The sequence below is a fragment of the Scyliorhinus canicula genome, chromosome 7, assembly GCF_902713615.1.
Source record: "Scyliorhinus canicula chromosome 7, sScyCan1.1, whole genome shotgun sequence".
In the NCBI taxonomy this organism is placed as follows: Eukaryota; Metazoa; Chordata; class Chondrichthyes; order Carcharhiniformes; family Scyliorhinidae; genus Scyliorhinus; species Scyliorhinus canicula.
Window position 1 is genome coordinate 164,678,495 of NC_052152.1, and position 19,204 is coordinate 164,697,698.

Genomic DNA, 19,204 nt, shown 5'->3' on the forward strand with positions numbered 1-19,204 from the left:
TATCAGGTTCAGAAAGGAGAGGGACATTGCGAGGTGACAGGCACCAGGGACGTTTCATTGAGTGGTGTTATGTTTGCAATTTGTGTTTGCTTTCACACACTTCAGTACTTTGTTCCTGCTTTACTTCCGCATTCGTTTCGTGAGGAAACTCCCTCTGTTGTCTGTGTGAGGGCTAATGAACAGACTGGGTCAGGGAGACTGTGATTGAGGGAGCAGAAAGAGGGCGACAGGAGAGGGGGCATGGGTCCGATGGGGGTGAGTGTGTCCCGGAGTCGGGTGTTTCTCTGCATCCTGCTGCTCATCGGCGTGATTTATTACCGGTACTTCGGGTTGGTGAGGAACAGGGACAGCCAGGTCGATCTCCGCCAGCTCCTGGCTCTCGCCATCAGAGCGGCGGAGGAAGGAGGCAAAGCGGTGAGGGAAGTGAGGGTGTCCGACTCGCTGGGCCAGAGATCCAAAGGGAAAACCAAGGAGGGCGCCGACGAGTTGCTGACGACCGGCGATTTGCTGTCGCATGGGAGGATGAGCAGTTTGTTCAGCAACAGTTTCCCAGGCATCAAGGTAACAGAGTGGGCGCTCAGGGCACCTTCCACACAATCTCCCACAGGTGTTCGGAATTTACCTGACGGGTTCCTCAGACTGTCCTGTCCTCCTGACCTCTCAGCACTGACAGTACTGGGGCTCAACAATCTGGGTTGACACTTCATTACAGTACTGAGGGAGTGCAGCACTGTCAAATGTTCAGTACTCAGGGAGTGCTGCACTATCTGATATTCAGTACTGAGGGAGTGCAGCACTGTCTGATATTCAGTACTGAGGGATTGCTGCACTGATGTTCAGTACTCAGGGAGTGCAGCACTGTCAGATGTTCAGTACTGAGGGAGTGCTGCACTATCTGATATTCAGTACTGAGGGAGTGCAGCACTGTCTGATATTCAGTACTGAGGGATTGCTGCACTGATGTTCAGTACTGAGGGAGTGCAGCGCTGTCAGATGTTCAGTACAGAGGGAGTGCAGCACTGTTCAGTACTGAGGGATTGCTGCACTGATGTTCAGTACTGAGGGAGTGCTGCACTATCTGATATTCAGTACTGAGGGAGTGCAGCACTGTCAGATGTTCAGTACTGAGGGAGTGCTGCATATGCACTGTCAAATAATAATAATAATCACTTATTGTTGCAAATAGGCTTCAATGAAGTCACTGTGAAAAGCCCCGAATTGCCACATTCCGGCACCTGTACGGGGAGGCCAGTATGAGAATTGAACCCGCGCTGCTGGCCTTGTTATGCATTACAAGCCAGCAGTTTAGCCCACTGTGCTAAACCATCCCGTAGTACTGAGGGATTGCTGCACTGTCAGATGTTCAGCCCTGTGGGACTGTCAGTATTGAGGGCATTTTGCATTTTAGAAGCTTCAGTACTGAGGCTGTGTTGCACTGTTGTGGGTCAATATTGAAGGACTGTTGCACTGTTGGAGCTTTATGGCTGCATTGTCTTACGATCCCCATAAAGACTTTAGAAAATAAATGTGTACTTCCAGTTAATAACTGAAAGAGACATGCCAAGATGTCCTATTTTGAGTCATTTACGGTAACAAATGACTAAACACAATTAACTAATTGTGGGCAATGCATACTTTTGAAATACCCTCTTATTATTCTTAGCCCAACCAAAAACACCACTTAATACTTTACACTGTCCTTTGTCATGAGAATATCACTTTAAGAAATGGTAGTCTTCTAAAGTTACTGCAGTGATGTCAGAGTGTGGGTGGAGCTGAGCTCTGGCTCTGCTTTTTAGTTTCACTTTGAGAAAAGGTTGGGTGTGTCTGTGTTTTTTTGGTTTCGTTTCAGCGTTGGAGCTGCAGTCAGCTACAGAAGGTGTAATGTTGTTATCTCTGCCCTGTAAAGACTATCTCTTGATCATTTGGTGAATTCAGAGTGATAACTGCTCTCAGTAGTGAATTTAAACCTGATGTACTTCTGTTAAAATGATTTTTTAATGTCTTATGGATGTTATAAGGAAAGTAAGGAATACTTAGTGTTGTATTCTTTGGGGGTTGTATTTGACTTGATGGTTGCTAAGATGGTCACTGTATGTTTTAAAAAGGTTAACTTGAGTTCATAGAATAAACATTGTTTTGCTTAACAAAATACTTTTCGATTTCTGCTGTACCTGTAGAGTGGGCCGTGTGCTCCCCATACCACAATCTATTAAAAGTTGTGGGTCAGGTGAACTCCATGATACACTTTTGGGTTCTCTAAACCCTGGCCCATAACAAATTGGGGGCTCGAGGTGGATAAAAATCTATCTATTGGATTGGTTTTGTGAACTTATAGACAGTGATGGGTGAGCATATTGTGGTTGCTTTTCAGGTGTGTTATTTCAGTTTAAGTAGGGAGTGTGTTGTGGATAATGGCTCTTTCAGAGGCTCTGACGTTTTTGGGGCTGGAGACAGTCACACACGGTACCTTACGGACAGAAACTAAATGCAGACTGTTAGATTTGGCAAAAACATTGCAGTTAGCACTACCTGACAAAATGTGAAAAGATTAGGTAATTATGGCGGTGGCTAAGCATTTAAAATTGCCTGAGATACAGTCTGACTCATTGGAAATGTCAAAAATTCAGTTACAAATTAAACAAATGGAATATGAGAAAGAATTAAAGCAGCTTGAATACAAAAGAGTGAGAGAGGAAAAGGAAAGAGAGAGGGAGTTTGAACTTCAGAAAATCGCCATGAAACATGACAGTCAGTTAAGATTGGCGGATTTAAAAGGAAATGTACAGTTTGAGGATAGTAATGAGGATAAAGAGAAAGAGTGTCAAAGTCGAAGGCTTGGTGGGGATCTATTTAAATATGTCCAAGCATTGCCAAGGTTTGACGAGAAGGAGGTAGAAGCCTTTTTCACTTCATTTGAGAAGGTGGCTAAACAAATGAAATGGCCATAGGACATGTGGGTATTACTGATTCAAACAAAGCTGGCAGAAAGGGATAGTGAAGTGTTTGCATCACTACAGGAGGAGGTATCTGGGTCGTATGAGGAGGTGAAAAAATCCATCTTAGGTGCATATGAACTAGTGCCTGAAGCTTACAGACAAAGGTTTAGAAATTTAAGGAAAGAATTTGGTCAAACATCAATGGAGCTTGAAAGGATCAAACAGAATAATTTTGATAGGTGGATAAGGGTTTTGAAAATAGACCAAACGTATGAAGCCCTCAGAGAAACTATACTTTTGGAGGAGTTTATAGACATTCAATTCCTGATGTAGTGATAACTCATGTGAAAGAGCAGAGGGTTAAAACTGTGAGATTAGCACCAGAAATGGCAATGATTATGAATTAGTTCATAAATCAACGTTTGGTTTACGACATCAGTTTCAGCCTGTGAGGGATATAAACTGGGGACATGAGAAATGCTCAAGTGGTAAAGGTAAAGGTGATCTGATGGTAGATAATAAGGAGAGTGTACCTCAGATTAAAAAAGAAATCCAGGAGGGTGGAAAAGAAACAAAAGGTTTCAAATGTTTTCACTATAATAAACTAGGCCATGTAAAGTCACAGTGTTGGTGGTTGAAGAAAAGCACTGGGAAGGCTGATGTGGTAAAACAGGATAAGGCAGTGGGGCTTGTTAAAGTAATAAAGGAAAGCCCAAGTGAAGCGTAGGAGGTGCAAAAGATTGTACAGCCTGATCAAGAGGTGATTGATAAGAAGGTGCCAGATCTCTTTAAAGAATTTACTTGTGTGGGTAAAGTTTTCTCGTGTATCAGGAGGAGCAGGTAAAGCGATCACAATTTTAAGAGATATGGGAGCAAGTCAATCTTTAACGGTAAGAGATGAGGAGTTATGTAGTTTGGGAAGAATGTTGCCAGAAGAGGTGGTAACACATGGAATTCAGTGTGAGAAGAGTAGTGTTCCACTATATAAGGTAAGATTGGAAAGTCCAGTGAAGAGTGGTGAAGTGGTAGTAGGAGTAATAGAGAAACTATCTTGTCCAGGAATACAGTTTATCTTGGGTAATGATATAGCTGGATCGCAGGTGGGATCCAGTGGAAAATCAGACAACTGAAGTGTTGAACCTGAGCAGCACATGCACCTTGATCATCTACCCCCCCCCCCCCCCCCCCCCCAATCCACTAGGGAGACCAGGAGTGTGTCCCATCTCAAGTAGGCCCTTTTAACTTCGTCCACCAGACTGGTGGCTTCCCCAGATAGTGGAATTTGCTTTGCGCTAGTTTGAATGGTAGTCCTGCCGTTCTGCCCCTCCCCCTTTTGGGTTCACAGAGAAGACTTTATTCTTGCTCAATTGAGCTTGCAGCCAGAGAAGGCTCCAAACTCTCACGCTGCTTTGCGGGTCCGAGATTTGAAGGAAGAGGTCATCCGCATAGAGTAAGGCTCTGTGCTCTCTGTCTCCTCTTCAGATTCCCTTCTAGTTTTACTCCACTTCGAGGACTTTTGGCAATGGCTCAAATGCCAGGGCAAACAAGAGAGAGGACAGCGAGCATCCCTGCCTTGTGCCTCCGTGCAGCTCAAAGTATTCAGAATTGGTGGTGTTTGTCCGTATGCTCAACATGGGGGCAATGTACAGGAGTTTCACCCATGAGGTGAACCCTGTTCCCAGCCCAAACCACTCTAGTGTCTCGATGAGGTACTTCTACTCGACTCTGCACCCAGGGAGGTGACCAGTGGCGAGCACTGCTGCTTCACAACGCCAGGGTCCCATTCGATTGCCGGCTTGGGTCACTGTCTGTGCGGAGTCTGCATGTTCTCCCCGTGTCTGCGTGGGTTTCCTCCGGGTGCTCCAGTTTCCTCTCAGAAGTCCTGAAAGACTTGCTGTCAGGCAATTTGGACATTCTGAATTCTCCCTCTGCGTACCGAACAGGCCCGGAATGTGGCGACTGGGGGCTTCTCACAATAACTTCATTGCAGTGTTAATGTAAACCTACTTGTGACAATAAAGATTATTATTGTTATTATTATGATCACCTTTGATGTTCTCTCTTCAGATGGGGTCATTATCACGTTTAGCAGTCTTGATGTTGATGTTAGCTGTCTACCCTTAACAAGCCCATCTGGTCTTCCATGACCACCTCTGGTATGCAGTTTTCCAGTCGCTTAGCCAGGATTTTTGCAAGTATTTTTGCATCCACATTGAGCAGTGAAATGGGTCTGTAGAAACTGCATTTGGTTCAGCCTTTGTCTTTTTTGGTTATCAGCGATATAGTGGCTTGTGTTAGTGTTGGAGGCAAGTTTTCCCTTGCAAACAAGTCTACGAACATCTCCTGCAAGTGAGAGGCCAGTGATGTCACAAATTATTTGTAGAAGTCCGCCGCGGAGCCATTAGTTCCGGACGCCTTCCCGACCTGAGCTGATGCTGACCATGACCTCCAGTTCTAGTGATTCCTCCAGCCTCCTCCTCCTTTCGTTTCCAATGACTGTCATGTCCAGTCCATTGAGGAACTGTTTCGTCCCCGCGTCCCTGTTGGGGGGCTCGGAATTGTACAGCCCCCGGTAGAATGCCTCAAATGCTTTGTTGACCTATTTTGGCTAACAGTCTGCCTTTGCTTATCCTTCACCTACGCCATCTCGCTCATGGCTGTCTGCTTTCTCAGTTGGTGAGCCAGCAGGTGACTGACCTTGTCTTTGTGTTCATAGAAGGTACCCTGTGTCTAGCGGTGCTTCCCTGGTGGATAGCAGGTTAAAGTCTATTTGTAGCTTTTTCTTCTCCGCCAGAAGTTCTACGGTCGGGGCCTCAGACTATCTTTTGTCTACTTCCTGAATGGAGTCGATCAGTTATTGCCTAGCAGTCCTCCATTCCCTGTCCCTGCATGCTTTGTAGGCAATTATCTCTCTTCTGATCACAGCATTCAGCGTCTCTCAGAACGTGTTGGGTGAGACCTCCCCTTTCAGGTTATTAGTAATATACTTGTCTATAGCCTGTGGTGGTTTCTGGCAGAAGACCATGTCGGCCAGGAGGGCTGTGCCCAACCTCTATGGGGGGTGTTGCGCACAGTCCATCTCCAACCTCACATCCATGTAGAGTGGAGCGAAGTTGGAGAATACAATGTTGACAATGGAATACAATGTTGACAAATGTGAGGTTATCCATTTTGGTAGGAATAACAGCAAACGGGATTATTATTTAAACGATAAAATATTAAAGCATGCCGCTGTTCAGAGAGACTTGGGTGTGCTAGTGCATGAGTCACAGAAGGTTGGTTTACAAGTGCAACAGGTGATTAAGAAGTCAAATGGAATTTTGTCCTTCATTGCTAGAGGGATGGAGTTTAAGACTAGGGAGGTTATGTTGCAATTGTATAAGGTGTTAGTGCGGCCACACCTGGAGTATTGTGTTCAGTTTTGGTCTCCTTACTTGAGAAAGGACGTACTGGCGCTGGAGGGTGTGCAGAGGAGATTCACTAGGTTAATCCCAGAGCTGAAGGGGTTGGATTATGAGGAGAGGTTGAGTAGACTGGGACTGTACTCGTTGGAATTTAGAAGGATGAGGGGGGATCTTATAGAAACATTTAAAATTATGAAGGGAATAGATAGGATAGATGCGGGCAGGTTGTTTCCACTGGTGGGTGACAGCAGAACTAGGGGGCATAGCCTCAAAATAAGGGGAAGTAGATTTAGGACTGAGTTTAGGAGGAACTTCTTCACCCAAAGGGTTGTGAATCTATGGAATTCCCTGCCCAGTGAAGCAGTTGAGGCTCCTTCATTACATGTTTTTAAGGTAAAGATAGATAGTTTTTTGAAGAATAAAGGGATTAAGAGTTATGGTGTTCGGGCCGGAAAGTGGAGCTGAGTTCACAAAAGATCAGCCATGACCTCATTGAATGGCGGAGCAGGCTCGAGGGGCCAGATGGCCTTCTCCTGTTCCTAGTTCTTATGTTCTTATGTTCTTATTTCGATCACAGAGCATTCCGCCCTTACTACCACTGGAAGAAACAATTTCCCGACTGTAAAGATGTTGCTATGGATATAGACATTGTGCACTTATGAAAAAAATGAGAACCCCTTCTCACCCGGGTGCATGAACCTCCATGGGTCCACTGCCCCCATCTGCACCATAAATGTCTGTAATTCTCCAGCCATGTTTGCCGCTTTCACCGTTTTGAGGTTTGACGTATCCCTCAGTGGATCTTGTACAGTTAAAGTCCCCTCCCATGATCAATCAGTGCGTATCTATGTCGGGGGTTTCCGCCATGGTCTTCTTTACAAATTCCGTGACACCCAGTTGGGGGCGTGCACATTAACTAGGACCAACGGTGCCCCGTCCAGGACACCACTGACCATGACGCACTGTCCCTCTGGGTTAGTAGCCGTCTTTGTCACGTTAAATGACATCCTCTTGCTCAGGAGTGTGGCTACGCCCCCAGCTCTCATCCCGTAACATGAATGGTAGGTCTGTCCTCCCATCCCTTTCTTCCCTGCAGTCGGTCTTTCTCCCACAGGTGCATCATTTAACATGGAAGAAGACCATGTCGGCTTTCATACTTTTCAGGTGGGCAAAGACTCTTGATCTTTTCTCTGGGCCGTTAAATCCTCTGACTATTCTGACGGGGTTTTTTTGCCCTCCACCCCCACCTCCTGCGGAATTACCATACTACCTTGTGGATGTGCCCCTGCATACTCACCATGAAGCCAGGCCCCTGCGCTCTGGGGTTTCCCTTTGTCCAGGGTCAGCCAACATGGCTGCCAGCTGTGTGTAGACCATGTGAGTAAGCCCCTGCACTCCTGGGTTTCCCTTTGTTCAGGGACCGTCCAAAGTGACTGCTTGCGGTGTCATCTCATTCCACGTTTTCACAAGTGACCTGTCAAAGCCATCCAGAGCCCTTCCCCCCCGCCATTTTGTTCCCCCTGCAGTTTTGTTTCCCCCTCCTTCTGCTACCCCACTGTTCTCTCCCCTCTATCCCCCGCTGCCTGCCCTCTCCTTGGTGGTGTGCCCCCCCCTCGCGAGGCACTCTATCCTTGATGGGAGATGTGCCGCGGCCCCTCCTCTCACTTATACCTCCTGGCACTAGCTTTCCTAGTGTGTGGTGGCCCCCCTCCTCGGGTCGGTCTGACCCCCTTCTACATCCGCTTTGTCGGTTTCCCCTCTGTCCCCTCCTCACTCTGTCCTGCACTCTCCCCCTCTTTTCTGTGAACTAGTTCCCCGGTTCAGATCGAGGCGGTACAGTCCGCCCAAATTGTTCCTTCACTTTCTCTGCCTCCCTTGTTGCTTATCCAGTCCGTTCTTTTGGACATACTTGTCTGCATCTACAGGGGCAGTAAAATTATGTTCCCTGTTCTGGTACGTTACCCAGAGTCTGGCTGGGTACAGCATCTTGAACTTGATGTTGTTCTTGTACAGGGCCGGCTTTGCCCTGTTAAACTTTGCCCGGGGCTTTGCCATGTCCGCTCCAATGTCTTGACCTTGTGCCCCTACTAGCTGCAAGCCTTTGTTTGCCTGGCCCAGAGACGGATTTTTCCCGGTCCTGGTATCGGTGTAACTGGTGATGATTCCTCTCGGCTGTTCCGCTGCTTGGATTTCAGCCGGAGTGAGCTATGGGACCTGACGATCTCCCGCATTTTGAGGAAGCTATCTCTCCCCACTAGGTTCCCCAGCATCTGGGCCATGTACACAGTTGAGTCCCTGCCTTCAATTTCTTATGGCAGGCCCACTATCCTGATGTTCTGGTATCTCAACCGATTTCCCTGGTCCTCCAGCTACCCCTTCAGGTTCCCCTGAGTCACAACCGGCCACTTTATTTCGGACTCCAGGGTGATGATTCGGTCACCCTGGTCCATTGAAAACTTTCTCCAGTTCTTTTATCGTGTTGCCCTGGGGCTCCAATCGCTTTCCCATTTGGCAAGGGCCACCTGCATGGTGGCCAGCTCCCCCTGTCACTCCCAATTTCCGCCTTGATTTCTGTCTTTATGTCCTCCTTCATTTCTTTTAGTTCCCTCGTGAGGAACATCTTCCATCCATCCTCTGGCGGAGGAGGCGGGGGCTTGTTTTTCGGGTCACTGGTCTCCCTCTCTCGGGTGTGGCTGGGAACATCCCACCTTCTGGGTCCACTGACTCACTTGCTCACCGCTCCTGTCGTTTGCCGCCATTTCTAATGTCTCTGCAGTTCTGGAACTGTTGCTTCCTGGCATCCTTGTTGTTCTTCATATTGCTGAGGGTAAGGGATGTTTTAGTCTGGTTTTTGTGGGATAATTTCAACTGTAAGTGCCTATTTTCTTGTCTTTCGGAGGAGACCCACCTGATGTGCGACTGCCTAGCACATCCCCATCAAGCCGCATAAGTCTAGAGTCCATTATTAAAGATGAGATCGTGGAGTACTTGGAAGTGCATGATAAAATAGGACTGAGTCAGCACGGCTTTGTCAAAGGGAGGTCATGTCTGACAAATCTGTTAGAATTCTTTGAGGAAGTAACAAGGAATTTAGATAAAGGAGAACCAGTGGATGTGATCTATTTAGATTTGCAGAAGGCCTTCGACAGGGTGCCGTATAGAAAGCAGTTAAATAAGTTGAGGGCCCATGGTGTTAGGAGTAAGATACTGGCATGAAGAGAGGATTGGCTGACTGGCAGAAGGCAGAGAGTGGGGATAAACGGGCCTTTTTTCAGGATGGCAGCCAGTGACAAGTGGTGTGCCTCAGGTGTCGGTGTTGGGATCACAACTTTTGACAATATACATGAACGATCTGGAAGGTGGAACTGCGGGCGTTGTTGCGATGTTTGCAGATGATACAAAGATTGCAGAGGGACAGATAGTATTGAGGAAGCAAGGGGGCTGCAGAAGTACTTAGACAGTTCAGCAGAGTGGACAATGAAGTGACAGATGGAATACAATGTGGAAAAATATGAGATTATGCACCTGGTAGGTAGAATGGAGGCATAGACTATTTTCTAAATGGGAAAAGGCTTAGAAAATCAGAAGCAAAAAGGGACTTAGTAGCCTAAGTTCAAGATTCTCTTAAGGTTAACATGCAGGTTCAGTCAACAGTCAGGAAGGCAAATACAATGTTAGCATTCAGGTTGAGAAGGCTTGAATACAAGAGCAGGGATATACTTCTGAGGCTGCATCAGGCTCTGGTCAGACCCAATTTGGAGTACTGTGAGCAGTTTTGGGCTCTGTATCTAAGGCAGGATGGACTGACCTCGGAAAGTGTCCAGAGGAGATTCACAAGAATGATCCCTGGAATGAAGAGCTTGTCATATTAGGGGCAGTTGAGGACACTGGGTCTGTACTCATTGGAGTTTAGAAGAATGAGGGGGGGATCTTATTGAAACCGGCAGGATACTGAACGGTCGAGATAGAGTGGACGTGGAGAGGACGTTTCCACTATTAGGAAAAACTAGATCCAGAGGGTGCAGACTCAGACTGAAGGGACAATCCTTTAAAACTGAGATGAGGAGGAATTTCTTCAGCCAGAGGGTGATGAATCGTGGAACACTTTGCTCCAGAAGGCTGTGGAGGCCAAGTCACTGAGTGTCTTAAAGCAGAGACAGATAGGTCCTTGATCAATAAGGGGATCACGGGTTATGGGGAGAAGGCAGGAGAATAGGGATGAGAAACATATCATGATTGAGTGGCAGAGCAGACTTGATGGGCCAAATGGACTAATTCTTCTCCTATGTATGGTGAGTCCAGATGTCTCTGGTTGCCTGCCACATGTCAGGGCTAAGGACACCTGTTATTGCTGGGGAGGCCGTTGCAATGGGAGGAGGGGGTTAAATCCAATAGTCATGGTCCACTTTGATTTTGATGGCATAGGAAGAATTTCTGCTTGGAGAGTTTGAGCAGCTAGGGGCTAAATGAAAAAGCAAAACCTCAAGCCTATTAATCTCTGGATTATGAGCTGAGCCACGATCAAAATGGTGTTGGATAAATAAGATTAGTAAGTTAAATGCATACCTTAAAGATTAGTGTGCGAGACAAAAGAGAAAATGCGAGAAAATCTCAGAAGGTCTGGCAGCATCTGTAAGGATAGAAAAGAGCTGACGTTTCGAATCCAGATGACCCTTTGTTAAAGCTGAAATGCATAGAAAGTGGGAGATATTTATACTGTCGGGTAAGAGAATGAAAGATGAGTCATAGCCACAGAAAGCAAGGTAAGAGAGTGCCAATGGCAGCCTCTAGAGAATAAAAGGTGTGAAAGGCCAAATGGCAGAGAAACTAAAATCAGTGGGTAAACTGTGACAGATGTAGGTGTGGGGGGGAGGAGGACATGGGTGGGAGAAAGGTAAAAATAGAAAAAGGGGGAGAGGGAAAGGCGGAAGCAAAGGGGGGAAAAGGTAAGGAAAGAGGGATAAAATAGGGGGAAAGAGTAGTGGGGAATAAATATAAAGAAAGACAAGAAAGAAAAGGTAAAAGACAGTTAAAATGAAATGGAATGAAAACAAAGGGGCCGAGAGGGGGCAGAGCTAATCATCTGAAGTTGTTGAATTCGATGTTGAGATCAGAAGGCTGCAGCGTGCCTATCCAGTTGTTCCTCCAGTTTGCGTTGAGCTTCACTGGAACATTGTAGCAGGCCAAGGACAGACATGTGGGCATGGGAGTAGGGTCTTCTGTTAAAATGGCAAGCAACGTGAATGTCAGGGTCCTGAATGCGCACAGACCGAAGATGCTCAGCAAAGCAATCACCTAGTCTATGTTTGGTCTCTCCGATATAGAGGAGACCACATTGGGAGCAGCGGATGCAATCGAAAGAGGTGCAAGTGAAATGCTGCTTAACCTGGAATGAGTGTTTTGGGCCTGGGATGTTTAGCATGGAAGAAGTATAGGAGCAGTTTTTCCTTTGGAAGGTAACTGAACCATTTACCCCAATTTTTAAGAACATCCTCATTTTCCAATTTAATTTGAGGTATGTCAAATCCACAGTCATCTGGATTTAGTTCATCACTTTGAGTTAGAATCATGAAAACCTCCTTCTTTTTCTCTCCTTCCCTTTCAAAGTACCTTTTAAGCATATTCACATGACACACTCAGTGAGTCTTCCTTCTATCTGGTGTTTTTAACCACGTAATTCACCTCACTTAATTTCCTTTCAATCTAATAACGTCCACAAAATCTAGTTTTTAAAGTTTCACCTACCACTGGTAACAACACTAAAGCTTTACCTCCACTGGCAAAACTACGAACTCGGGATTTCTTGTCTGCGACCCGTTTCATCACATTTTGTGAAACTTTCAAATGTTGTCTGGCCAATTCACCTGCTCTATTTAATCGTTCCCTAAAATTTGACATGTAATCCAATAGTGTAATTTCCGATTCCTCACTCACCAATTTTTTCTTAATCAATTTAAGTAGTCCTCTTACCTCATGACCAAAAATTAGTTCAAAGGGACTAAATTTGGTTGACTCATTAGGTGCACCCCTAATTGCAAACAGTACGAATGGAATTCCTTTATCCTAATCCTCTGAATAATCTTGACAATAAGCCCTCAACATTGTCTTTAATGTCTGATGCCACCTTTCTAACACTCTTTGCAATTCTGGATGGTACGCAGTTGATTTAAATTGTTTTATTCCTGAGCTATCCATAACCTCTTTGAATAACCTTGAGGTAAAATTTGATCCTTGATCCGATTGTATTTCTGTGGGTAGTCCATATCTAGTAAAGAATTTAAGTAACTCCTCCACACTCTTTTTATCTGTAATATTATGTACTGGAATGGCCTCTGGAAACCTAGTAGACACATCCATTATCGTCAAAGGATATTGATTCCCACTTTACGTTTTAGGAAGCGGTGCTACGCAATCAATTAGGACCCTTGCAAAAGGTTCCTCAAATGCTGGAATGGGTATAAAGGGCACTGGTTTTATCACTGCTTGATGTTTCCGTATCACTTGACATGTGTGACATGATTGACAAAATTTAACTACATCGTTATGTAGTCCAGGCCAATAAAAATGTTTCTGGATTTTAGCTTGAGTTTTCCTTATTCCCAAATGACCTCCCACTGGTGCCTCATGTACAACTCGCAACACCTCCTTTCTATACCCTACTGGCAGTACTACTTGATGAAGTTAGAACATAGAACATAGAACTTACAGTGCAGAAGGAGGCCATTCGGCCCATCGAGTCTGCACCAACACACTTAAGCCCTCACTTCTACCCTATCCCCGTAACCCAATAACCCCTCCTAACCTTTTTGGTCACTTAGGGCAATTTAGCATGGCCAATCCACCTAACCTGCACGTCTTTAGACTGTGGGAGGAAACTGGAGCACCCGGAGGAAACCCATGCAGACACGGGAAGAACGTGCAGACTCCGCACAGACAGTGACCCAAGCCGGGAATTGAACCTGGGACCCTGCCGCTATGAAGCCACAGTGCTGTCCACTTATGCTACCATGCTGCCCTAAACTTCTGTCCACTTTTCATCTGCCTGCATATGTAGAGGTCGGTATTTTCTCATCAAGGCATCTCTTTTACGGTAATAACACTCTGGTATACACTCAGATTCCTCTTCTCTGTATGCTTTCTGATACATCCATTTTATTTCTATATCTTTTTGTTGTAACTCCGCCAATTTTCCTGAATTAAAAATATCCGCCTCATCCTCCACCTCTTCTTGTTCTTTTTCAACCATCTGATCAAAAATCGTTTCTGATAAACTGCATTTCAACTTCATCTTCACTCTTTGATTTCTCCTCTTCTCTTAACTTGTGATTTTACGGCCTTGTTACTACACAATCCAGACAAATCCCAGAATATTTGTCCTTCAACACTTCAGTTGTCTGATTCTCCACTGGCTTATCAACCACAGTAGACATCACTCCTACCTGCGATCCAGCTATATCATTACCCAAGATAAACTGTATTCCTGGCCAAGGTAGTTTCTCCATTACTCCTACTGTCACTTCACTACTCTTCACTGGACTTTCCAATCTTACCTTATATAATCGAACACTACTCCTCTCACCCTGAATTCCACATATTACCATCTTTTCTGGCAACATTGGGCGCGATTCTCCGCAAATCCGGCGTGCCGTGAAACTGGCCGTGTTTCACGCCAGCCTCGGAGCTCCGTCCCGGGACCCGATTCTCCCCCCTGGACGGGGCTAGTATCGGGGCCGGGGGAATCACAGCGACGCCAAGAGTCACGGCTCCAACCCGCGCATGCACGGATGATGTCATCAAGGCAGTTTGGAGAAGAGTTATAAGGCTGATCCTTCACATACGAACTAAGTCAGGAGTAAAGACTGAAAAACTGGCTTCTTAAACTTGAAAAACAACTAGTAGTATAAGTGCTTTTAGTCAGTGCACAATATTTTTTTTAACTTGCAAACACTACAACTCATTAAGTAACGATTGTAGGACAAGAAGACAATGGCCAGGATTCTCCCGCAATTGGCGTGATAGCCCGACACTGGCGCCAAGAGCAGCACAAATCACTCCAGCTTCGGGCCGCACGGAAGTTGCGGAATCCTCCACACTTTTGGGGGCGAGGCAGGCATTGGCAGGGTTGGCGCCGCACCAACCGGCGCCGAAGGGCTGGTATGGGCCGGCGCGAGTTGGGGCATGCGCAGAACCGCCGGCGTGTTCTGGAGCATGCACAGAACCGCCGGCGTGTTTCCTGTGCATGTGCAGGGGGTTTCTTCTCCACGCCGTGGGGGCCCCCCCGGGGTCGGAACCCCCGCGCCCACCCCCCGAGGATTCTGCTAGCCGCCCTCCAAGCCATGTCCGGCCTGGATAGACCATGTCCAATCCACACCGGCGGGACTGGCCGAAAACGGGCAGTCGCTCGGCCCATCGGGGCCTGGAGAATTGCCGGGGCACTGCTGCCAAAGGCATCTGACCGGCATGGCGCAATCCCCACCCGAATATCGGCACCGGAGATTTAGGCAGCCGGCGGTGTTCAGAGAATCCCGCCCAAAGATTCAGCTGAGTAGAAGCCATATTTAAGACTCATGTCAAAAAATTCTTCCCAAAGATTATTGAATAGATGGAGTAGGTTTCTGGGAAGCTCAAGTTTGCATTGAAGAAAATAAAGATTCTCTTTAGTTCATTGTGGGCCGATGAGTTAAGATTAGAGAAGTGGTCATCTTCATTAATACCTGGGGTGGGATTCTCCGACCTCTCGCCGGGTCGGAGAATCGCCGGAGGGCGGCATGAATCCCGCCCCCACCGGCTGCCGAATTCTCCGGCGCCGGGGATTTGGCGGGGGCGGAAATCGTAGCGCGCTGGTCTGCGGCCGCTGACAGCGACCCGCCCGGCGATTCTCCAGCCCGCGATGGGCCGAGTGGTCGCCTGTTTTAGGCTGTAAATTACAACAGGTAATTACTGGCGGGACCTGGCTCCGTGGACGGTCTCTGGGGTCCTTGGGGGAGGCGCGGGTGGAGCTGGCCCCGGGAGATGCCCCCACAGTGACCTGGCCCGCAATCGGAGCCCACCGATTCGCGATGACCGGCGTGTAGAAGAACCCCCCCTGCGCATGCACTGGGATACACACGCTAGCGCTCCCGTGCATGCGCCAACTCGCGCCAGCCGGCGGAGGCCCTTCGGCGCTGGTTGGCGTGGCACCAAGCCCCTTCCGTGCCGGCTGGCGCAGCGCAAACCACTCCGGCGCCAGCCTAGCCCCTGAAGTTGTGGAGGATGCCGCACCTTCGGAGCAGCCCGACATCGGAGTGGTTCACGTCACTCCTTCGTGCCGGAGTTGCCTGCCCCGCCGGTTCCCGCAGAATCCCACCCCTGCTTTATGATCTGTTGCTCCGATTTTAATACTGCACCTGCAGTTTAAGATAATTGCTTTTTCCTTACTGGAAGCAAGGTTAGTCAGTCGCAGCAAGTCCCCAAAGTGCTGGAAAATTTAAAACCTATTTCATTTGAATTCATGTTGTGGACCGCAGTGAATTCACTATCTTTATTGGCTGTTCACATGGATAGCAAGTTGGTAACAGCAAGGTTTAGCTGCACATCTGTCTCGAGTGAAACAAAGACAATGAAAGGAGGTTTGTTGCCTGAACTTCCTAAGTTATTGGCAGCATGTTGTATGTAGCCAGTTAACATAAAGGTCTCGTATTTCGTACACTGTGGGAGTGCCATCCAATCAGTCACTGTGGGAGCAATGTAAATTCCAGATCTGTTCATTTGGCAGCAATAAACCACTGCTGGCAATTTTAATCAGTGAGACATTCCCAAGTCAGCTTTACCTCAAGGCAGTTTCTTCATTAGAAGAAAGAAAATTAATCAAGAGAGGGAGGTATATACTTTTTCAGACAGGGAAAGGTTTAAAAATGATAATGGAAAGGTGTTTGCATATTAAATAGGCTTGCAGTACACCTTCCGTTCAGTAAACCTTCCATTCTTCAACAGGGCAACAATTAATTTTTATTAATTGGACATTAATGCAGTTTCCACCACTGCTGCTTGCTCCTTCCACAAAGGGCGCAATTTAATGGGAAATTGGGCTTGACTTGCCAGGTGCTTCCCGATGACCGAGCTGACGAGACCGTGACGCGTATTTAACGGCACTTAGGGCGAAATTCTCCGCCCCCCACGACGGGTGGGAGAATAGCGGGAGGGCGGCAAAAATGTCGGGAAGGCCCTCCCGCTATTCTCCACCCCCCCCGCCGAAGTCCCGACCCGAATCGCTGCCGCCGTTTTTTTACGGCCGGCAGCGATTCACAGCTGTTAGATGGGCCGAAGTCCCAGCCCTTTCCGCCGTTTTTACGAACGGCAAACACACCTGGTCTTGCCGTTCGTAAAAACGGCGTCACAAACTCGCTATTAATAACCATGGCACCGATTGGCACGGCCGTGGTACGGCCGTGCCAAGGGTGCCATGGGCCCGCGATCGGTGGGCACCGATCGCGGGCAGCGGGCCCGATGCCCGCGCACTACTTGTCCTTCCGCCGCCCCGCAGTATCCATTCGCGGGGCGGCTGAGGGGCAACCCAGCCCGCGCATGCGCGGGTTTCGCGCAAAAACGCGATGACGTCACCCGCGCATGCGCGGGTTGGAGTCTTCCAAACTGCGCATGCGCGGCTGACGTCATATGACGCGTCAGCCGGCGCTAACTCCGGCAAGCGGGCTTAACGATTTTCGTTAAGCCCGTCTTGCCGGAGCCTACGGCGTCGGGCTGCTAGCCCCGACCGGGGACCAGAATTGGTCCCCGGTCGGGAAGGGGCGCGCTGCCGTAAAACCCGCCCGGGTTTTACGGCAGCTTTACGATTTCTCCCGTTTTGGGAGAATCTCGCACTTAGTGCCGAAAATGATCCCCATGAGCTTCACGGTGGAACTGGCTGTCCCGCCAGCTGATTCACCAGAACTGCACAGGGCAGCTTCCTACTAGCACGGGGGAGCTTCTTATAAACACTCCCTCCGAACTCACTGCCAGGCAGTACACCACCATGGCACCACGTACACCTGCTCCACGCTTTGGAGACGCCGACCCGGTCAGGCTGCTGGCCCTGTTGAAGAATGGAAGGTTTACTGAACGGAAGGTGTACTGCAAGCCTATTTAATATGCAAACACCTTTCCATTATCATTTTTAAACCTTTCCCTGTCTGAAAAATTATATCCAGTGGAGGTGAGCTGAGGGGGTTTGAGGACGAGCAACAAGGCTGCCAATGCCACCTGGGAGGTACTGGCAGCGGACGTCAATTCCGGAGGTGTGGCTAGGAGGATTGCTGTTTAGTGTCGGAAGAAGAACGACCTCCAACAGGCCACCAGGGTACGTTAACACTGCCCCCCCAGCATTGCATTAGTCCCACCTGCTACCCCCCTGACCTCCGACACCCCTCTTCGTAACAGGTTGGCAACTGCCACCTAGCAACACCCCTCTCCCACCCAAAGCATATCACCGTGCTTGTGCCCCAGCGCACCTTGGCACCCACCAGCACAACCCCTCCATGCCCAGGTGCAGTGCCAACACATGCCACCTACCATAGACTCCGCCTGATGCATCAACCATGCTGCTCTCAAAACCCTCTCTTTGCCCTGCAGGAGAAGTTGGCTCATTACAGGCAGTAAAGATTCTAAATGAGCAATGGGGCTCCGGAAATCAGAGTCCTCACCCCCTATGAGGGTCCTGGAGATCGTGCAGTTGGCCAAGGAGAGAGCATTTGTCTCCTTCCTCCGCACTGACGTTAACAGACAGGACGTCAGTCGGTACCACTTATCCCTCAAGAGCCAACTCGTCATCCTGGGATGGTCCTCGATGATGCTGGGGATCTCCAAGTGTCCCAGAATGTAGTTGTCATGCACACTCCCTGGGAAGCATGCAAACATCTGCATGATCCGGAAGTGGTGGTGGCACATGAGTTGAACATTCAGGAAGTTGAGCGCCTTCCTGGTAATGAAGGGCACTCCCTGATGCCCCGGGGCTGGTTGAGCACACTGGGCTAAATCGCTGGCTTTTAAAGCAGACCAAGACAGGCCAGCAGCACGGTTCAATTCCCATACCAGCCTCCCTGAAGAGGCGCCGGAATGTGGCGACTAGGGGTTTTTAACATTAACTTAATTGAAGCCTACTCATGACAATGTGATTTTCATTTCATTTCATTTTCAAGTGACATTCTTGCCATCTATTATCTCCTGGACCTGGGACATCCCGGCGATGGTGGAGAATCCTGCTGCCCGGTCACCTTGATGGACTTGGTCCAGTTAAAAGTTAATATAGTCAGTTGTCTGGCAGACAGGGCATCCAATACCTCACGGATGCACTTGTGGGCTGCAGCTTGTGAAAAGACGCCGCTCAAGTTCAGGGCTGTGGTGACTTTCACGGCCACTGGGAGTGAGTTTCCTCCTCCTCCACGGGGTGCCAGCTCTGCGAGGACAGGGCACAAGTTCCGCACTGTTTCCTTGTTGAGATGGCGTTTCCTGCAGCACACATTGTCCGTCATCTCCTCGAATGACCAACGATGCCTATACACCTTGAGCCGTCGCTGCTGTCCCCCCTCTGTGTTCCTCCTCAGTGTGATGGGCGGTCGGGTCTGCAGGGTGTGCGGCAGCCCCCTGCACAGGGGGTGCCGCCTCCATCCTATGCCGATGCTGCTGCAGCCTTCTCTAGTGTCTGGCCGCCTAGGCTGCCACCAGCACCGTATGGGATGCCGCTGCGGGGTCGACAACACCATCCATCTTGGTTGCTATAAGGAATTGGAGAAGGCGAGAGATCGGCAATCAGTTCGGACTTCTGCCCCGGGACCCTCATATCCCCCGGGCCTCCCCCCCTCCCTTCCGTGTCCCACATGTTTGAGTGCC

General features: G+C 48.4%; 2 protein-coding genes across 2 annotated transcripts in view; one reads left to right on the plus strand and one right to left on the minus strand.

Annotated features, from left to right (window-relative positions):
- LOC119969496 (fibronectin type III domain-containing protein 11-like) overlaps positions 1–19,204 on the minus strand; it is a 289,739-nt gene that overhangs the window by 95,895 nt on the left and 174,640 nt on the right. The gene's annotated exons all lie outside the window — the stretch shown is intronic.
- The window catches only part of LOC119969497 (Golgi-resident adenosine 3',5'-bisphosphate 3'-phosphatase-like), a 69,242-nt gene continuing 50,180 nt past the window's right edge, over positions 143–19,204 (plus strand). The window contains exon 1 of the mRNA XM_038803185.1: positions 143–561. Within this exon, the coding sequence (XP_038659113.1) occupies positions 241–561 (321 nt within the window). The 5' untranslated portion in view covers positions 143–240. The remainder of the gene's footprint in view (positions 562–19,204) is intronic.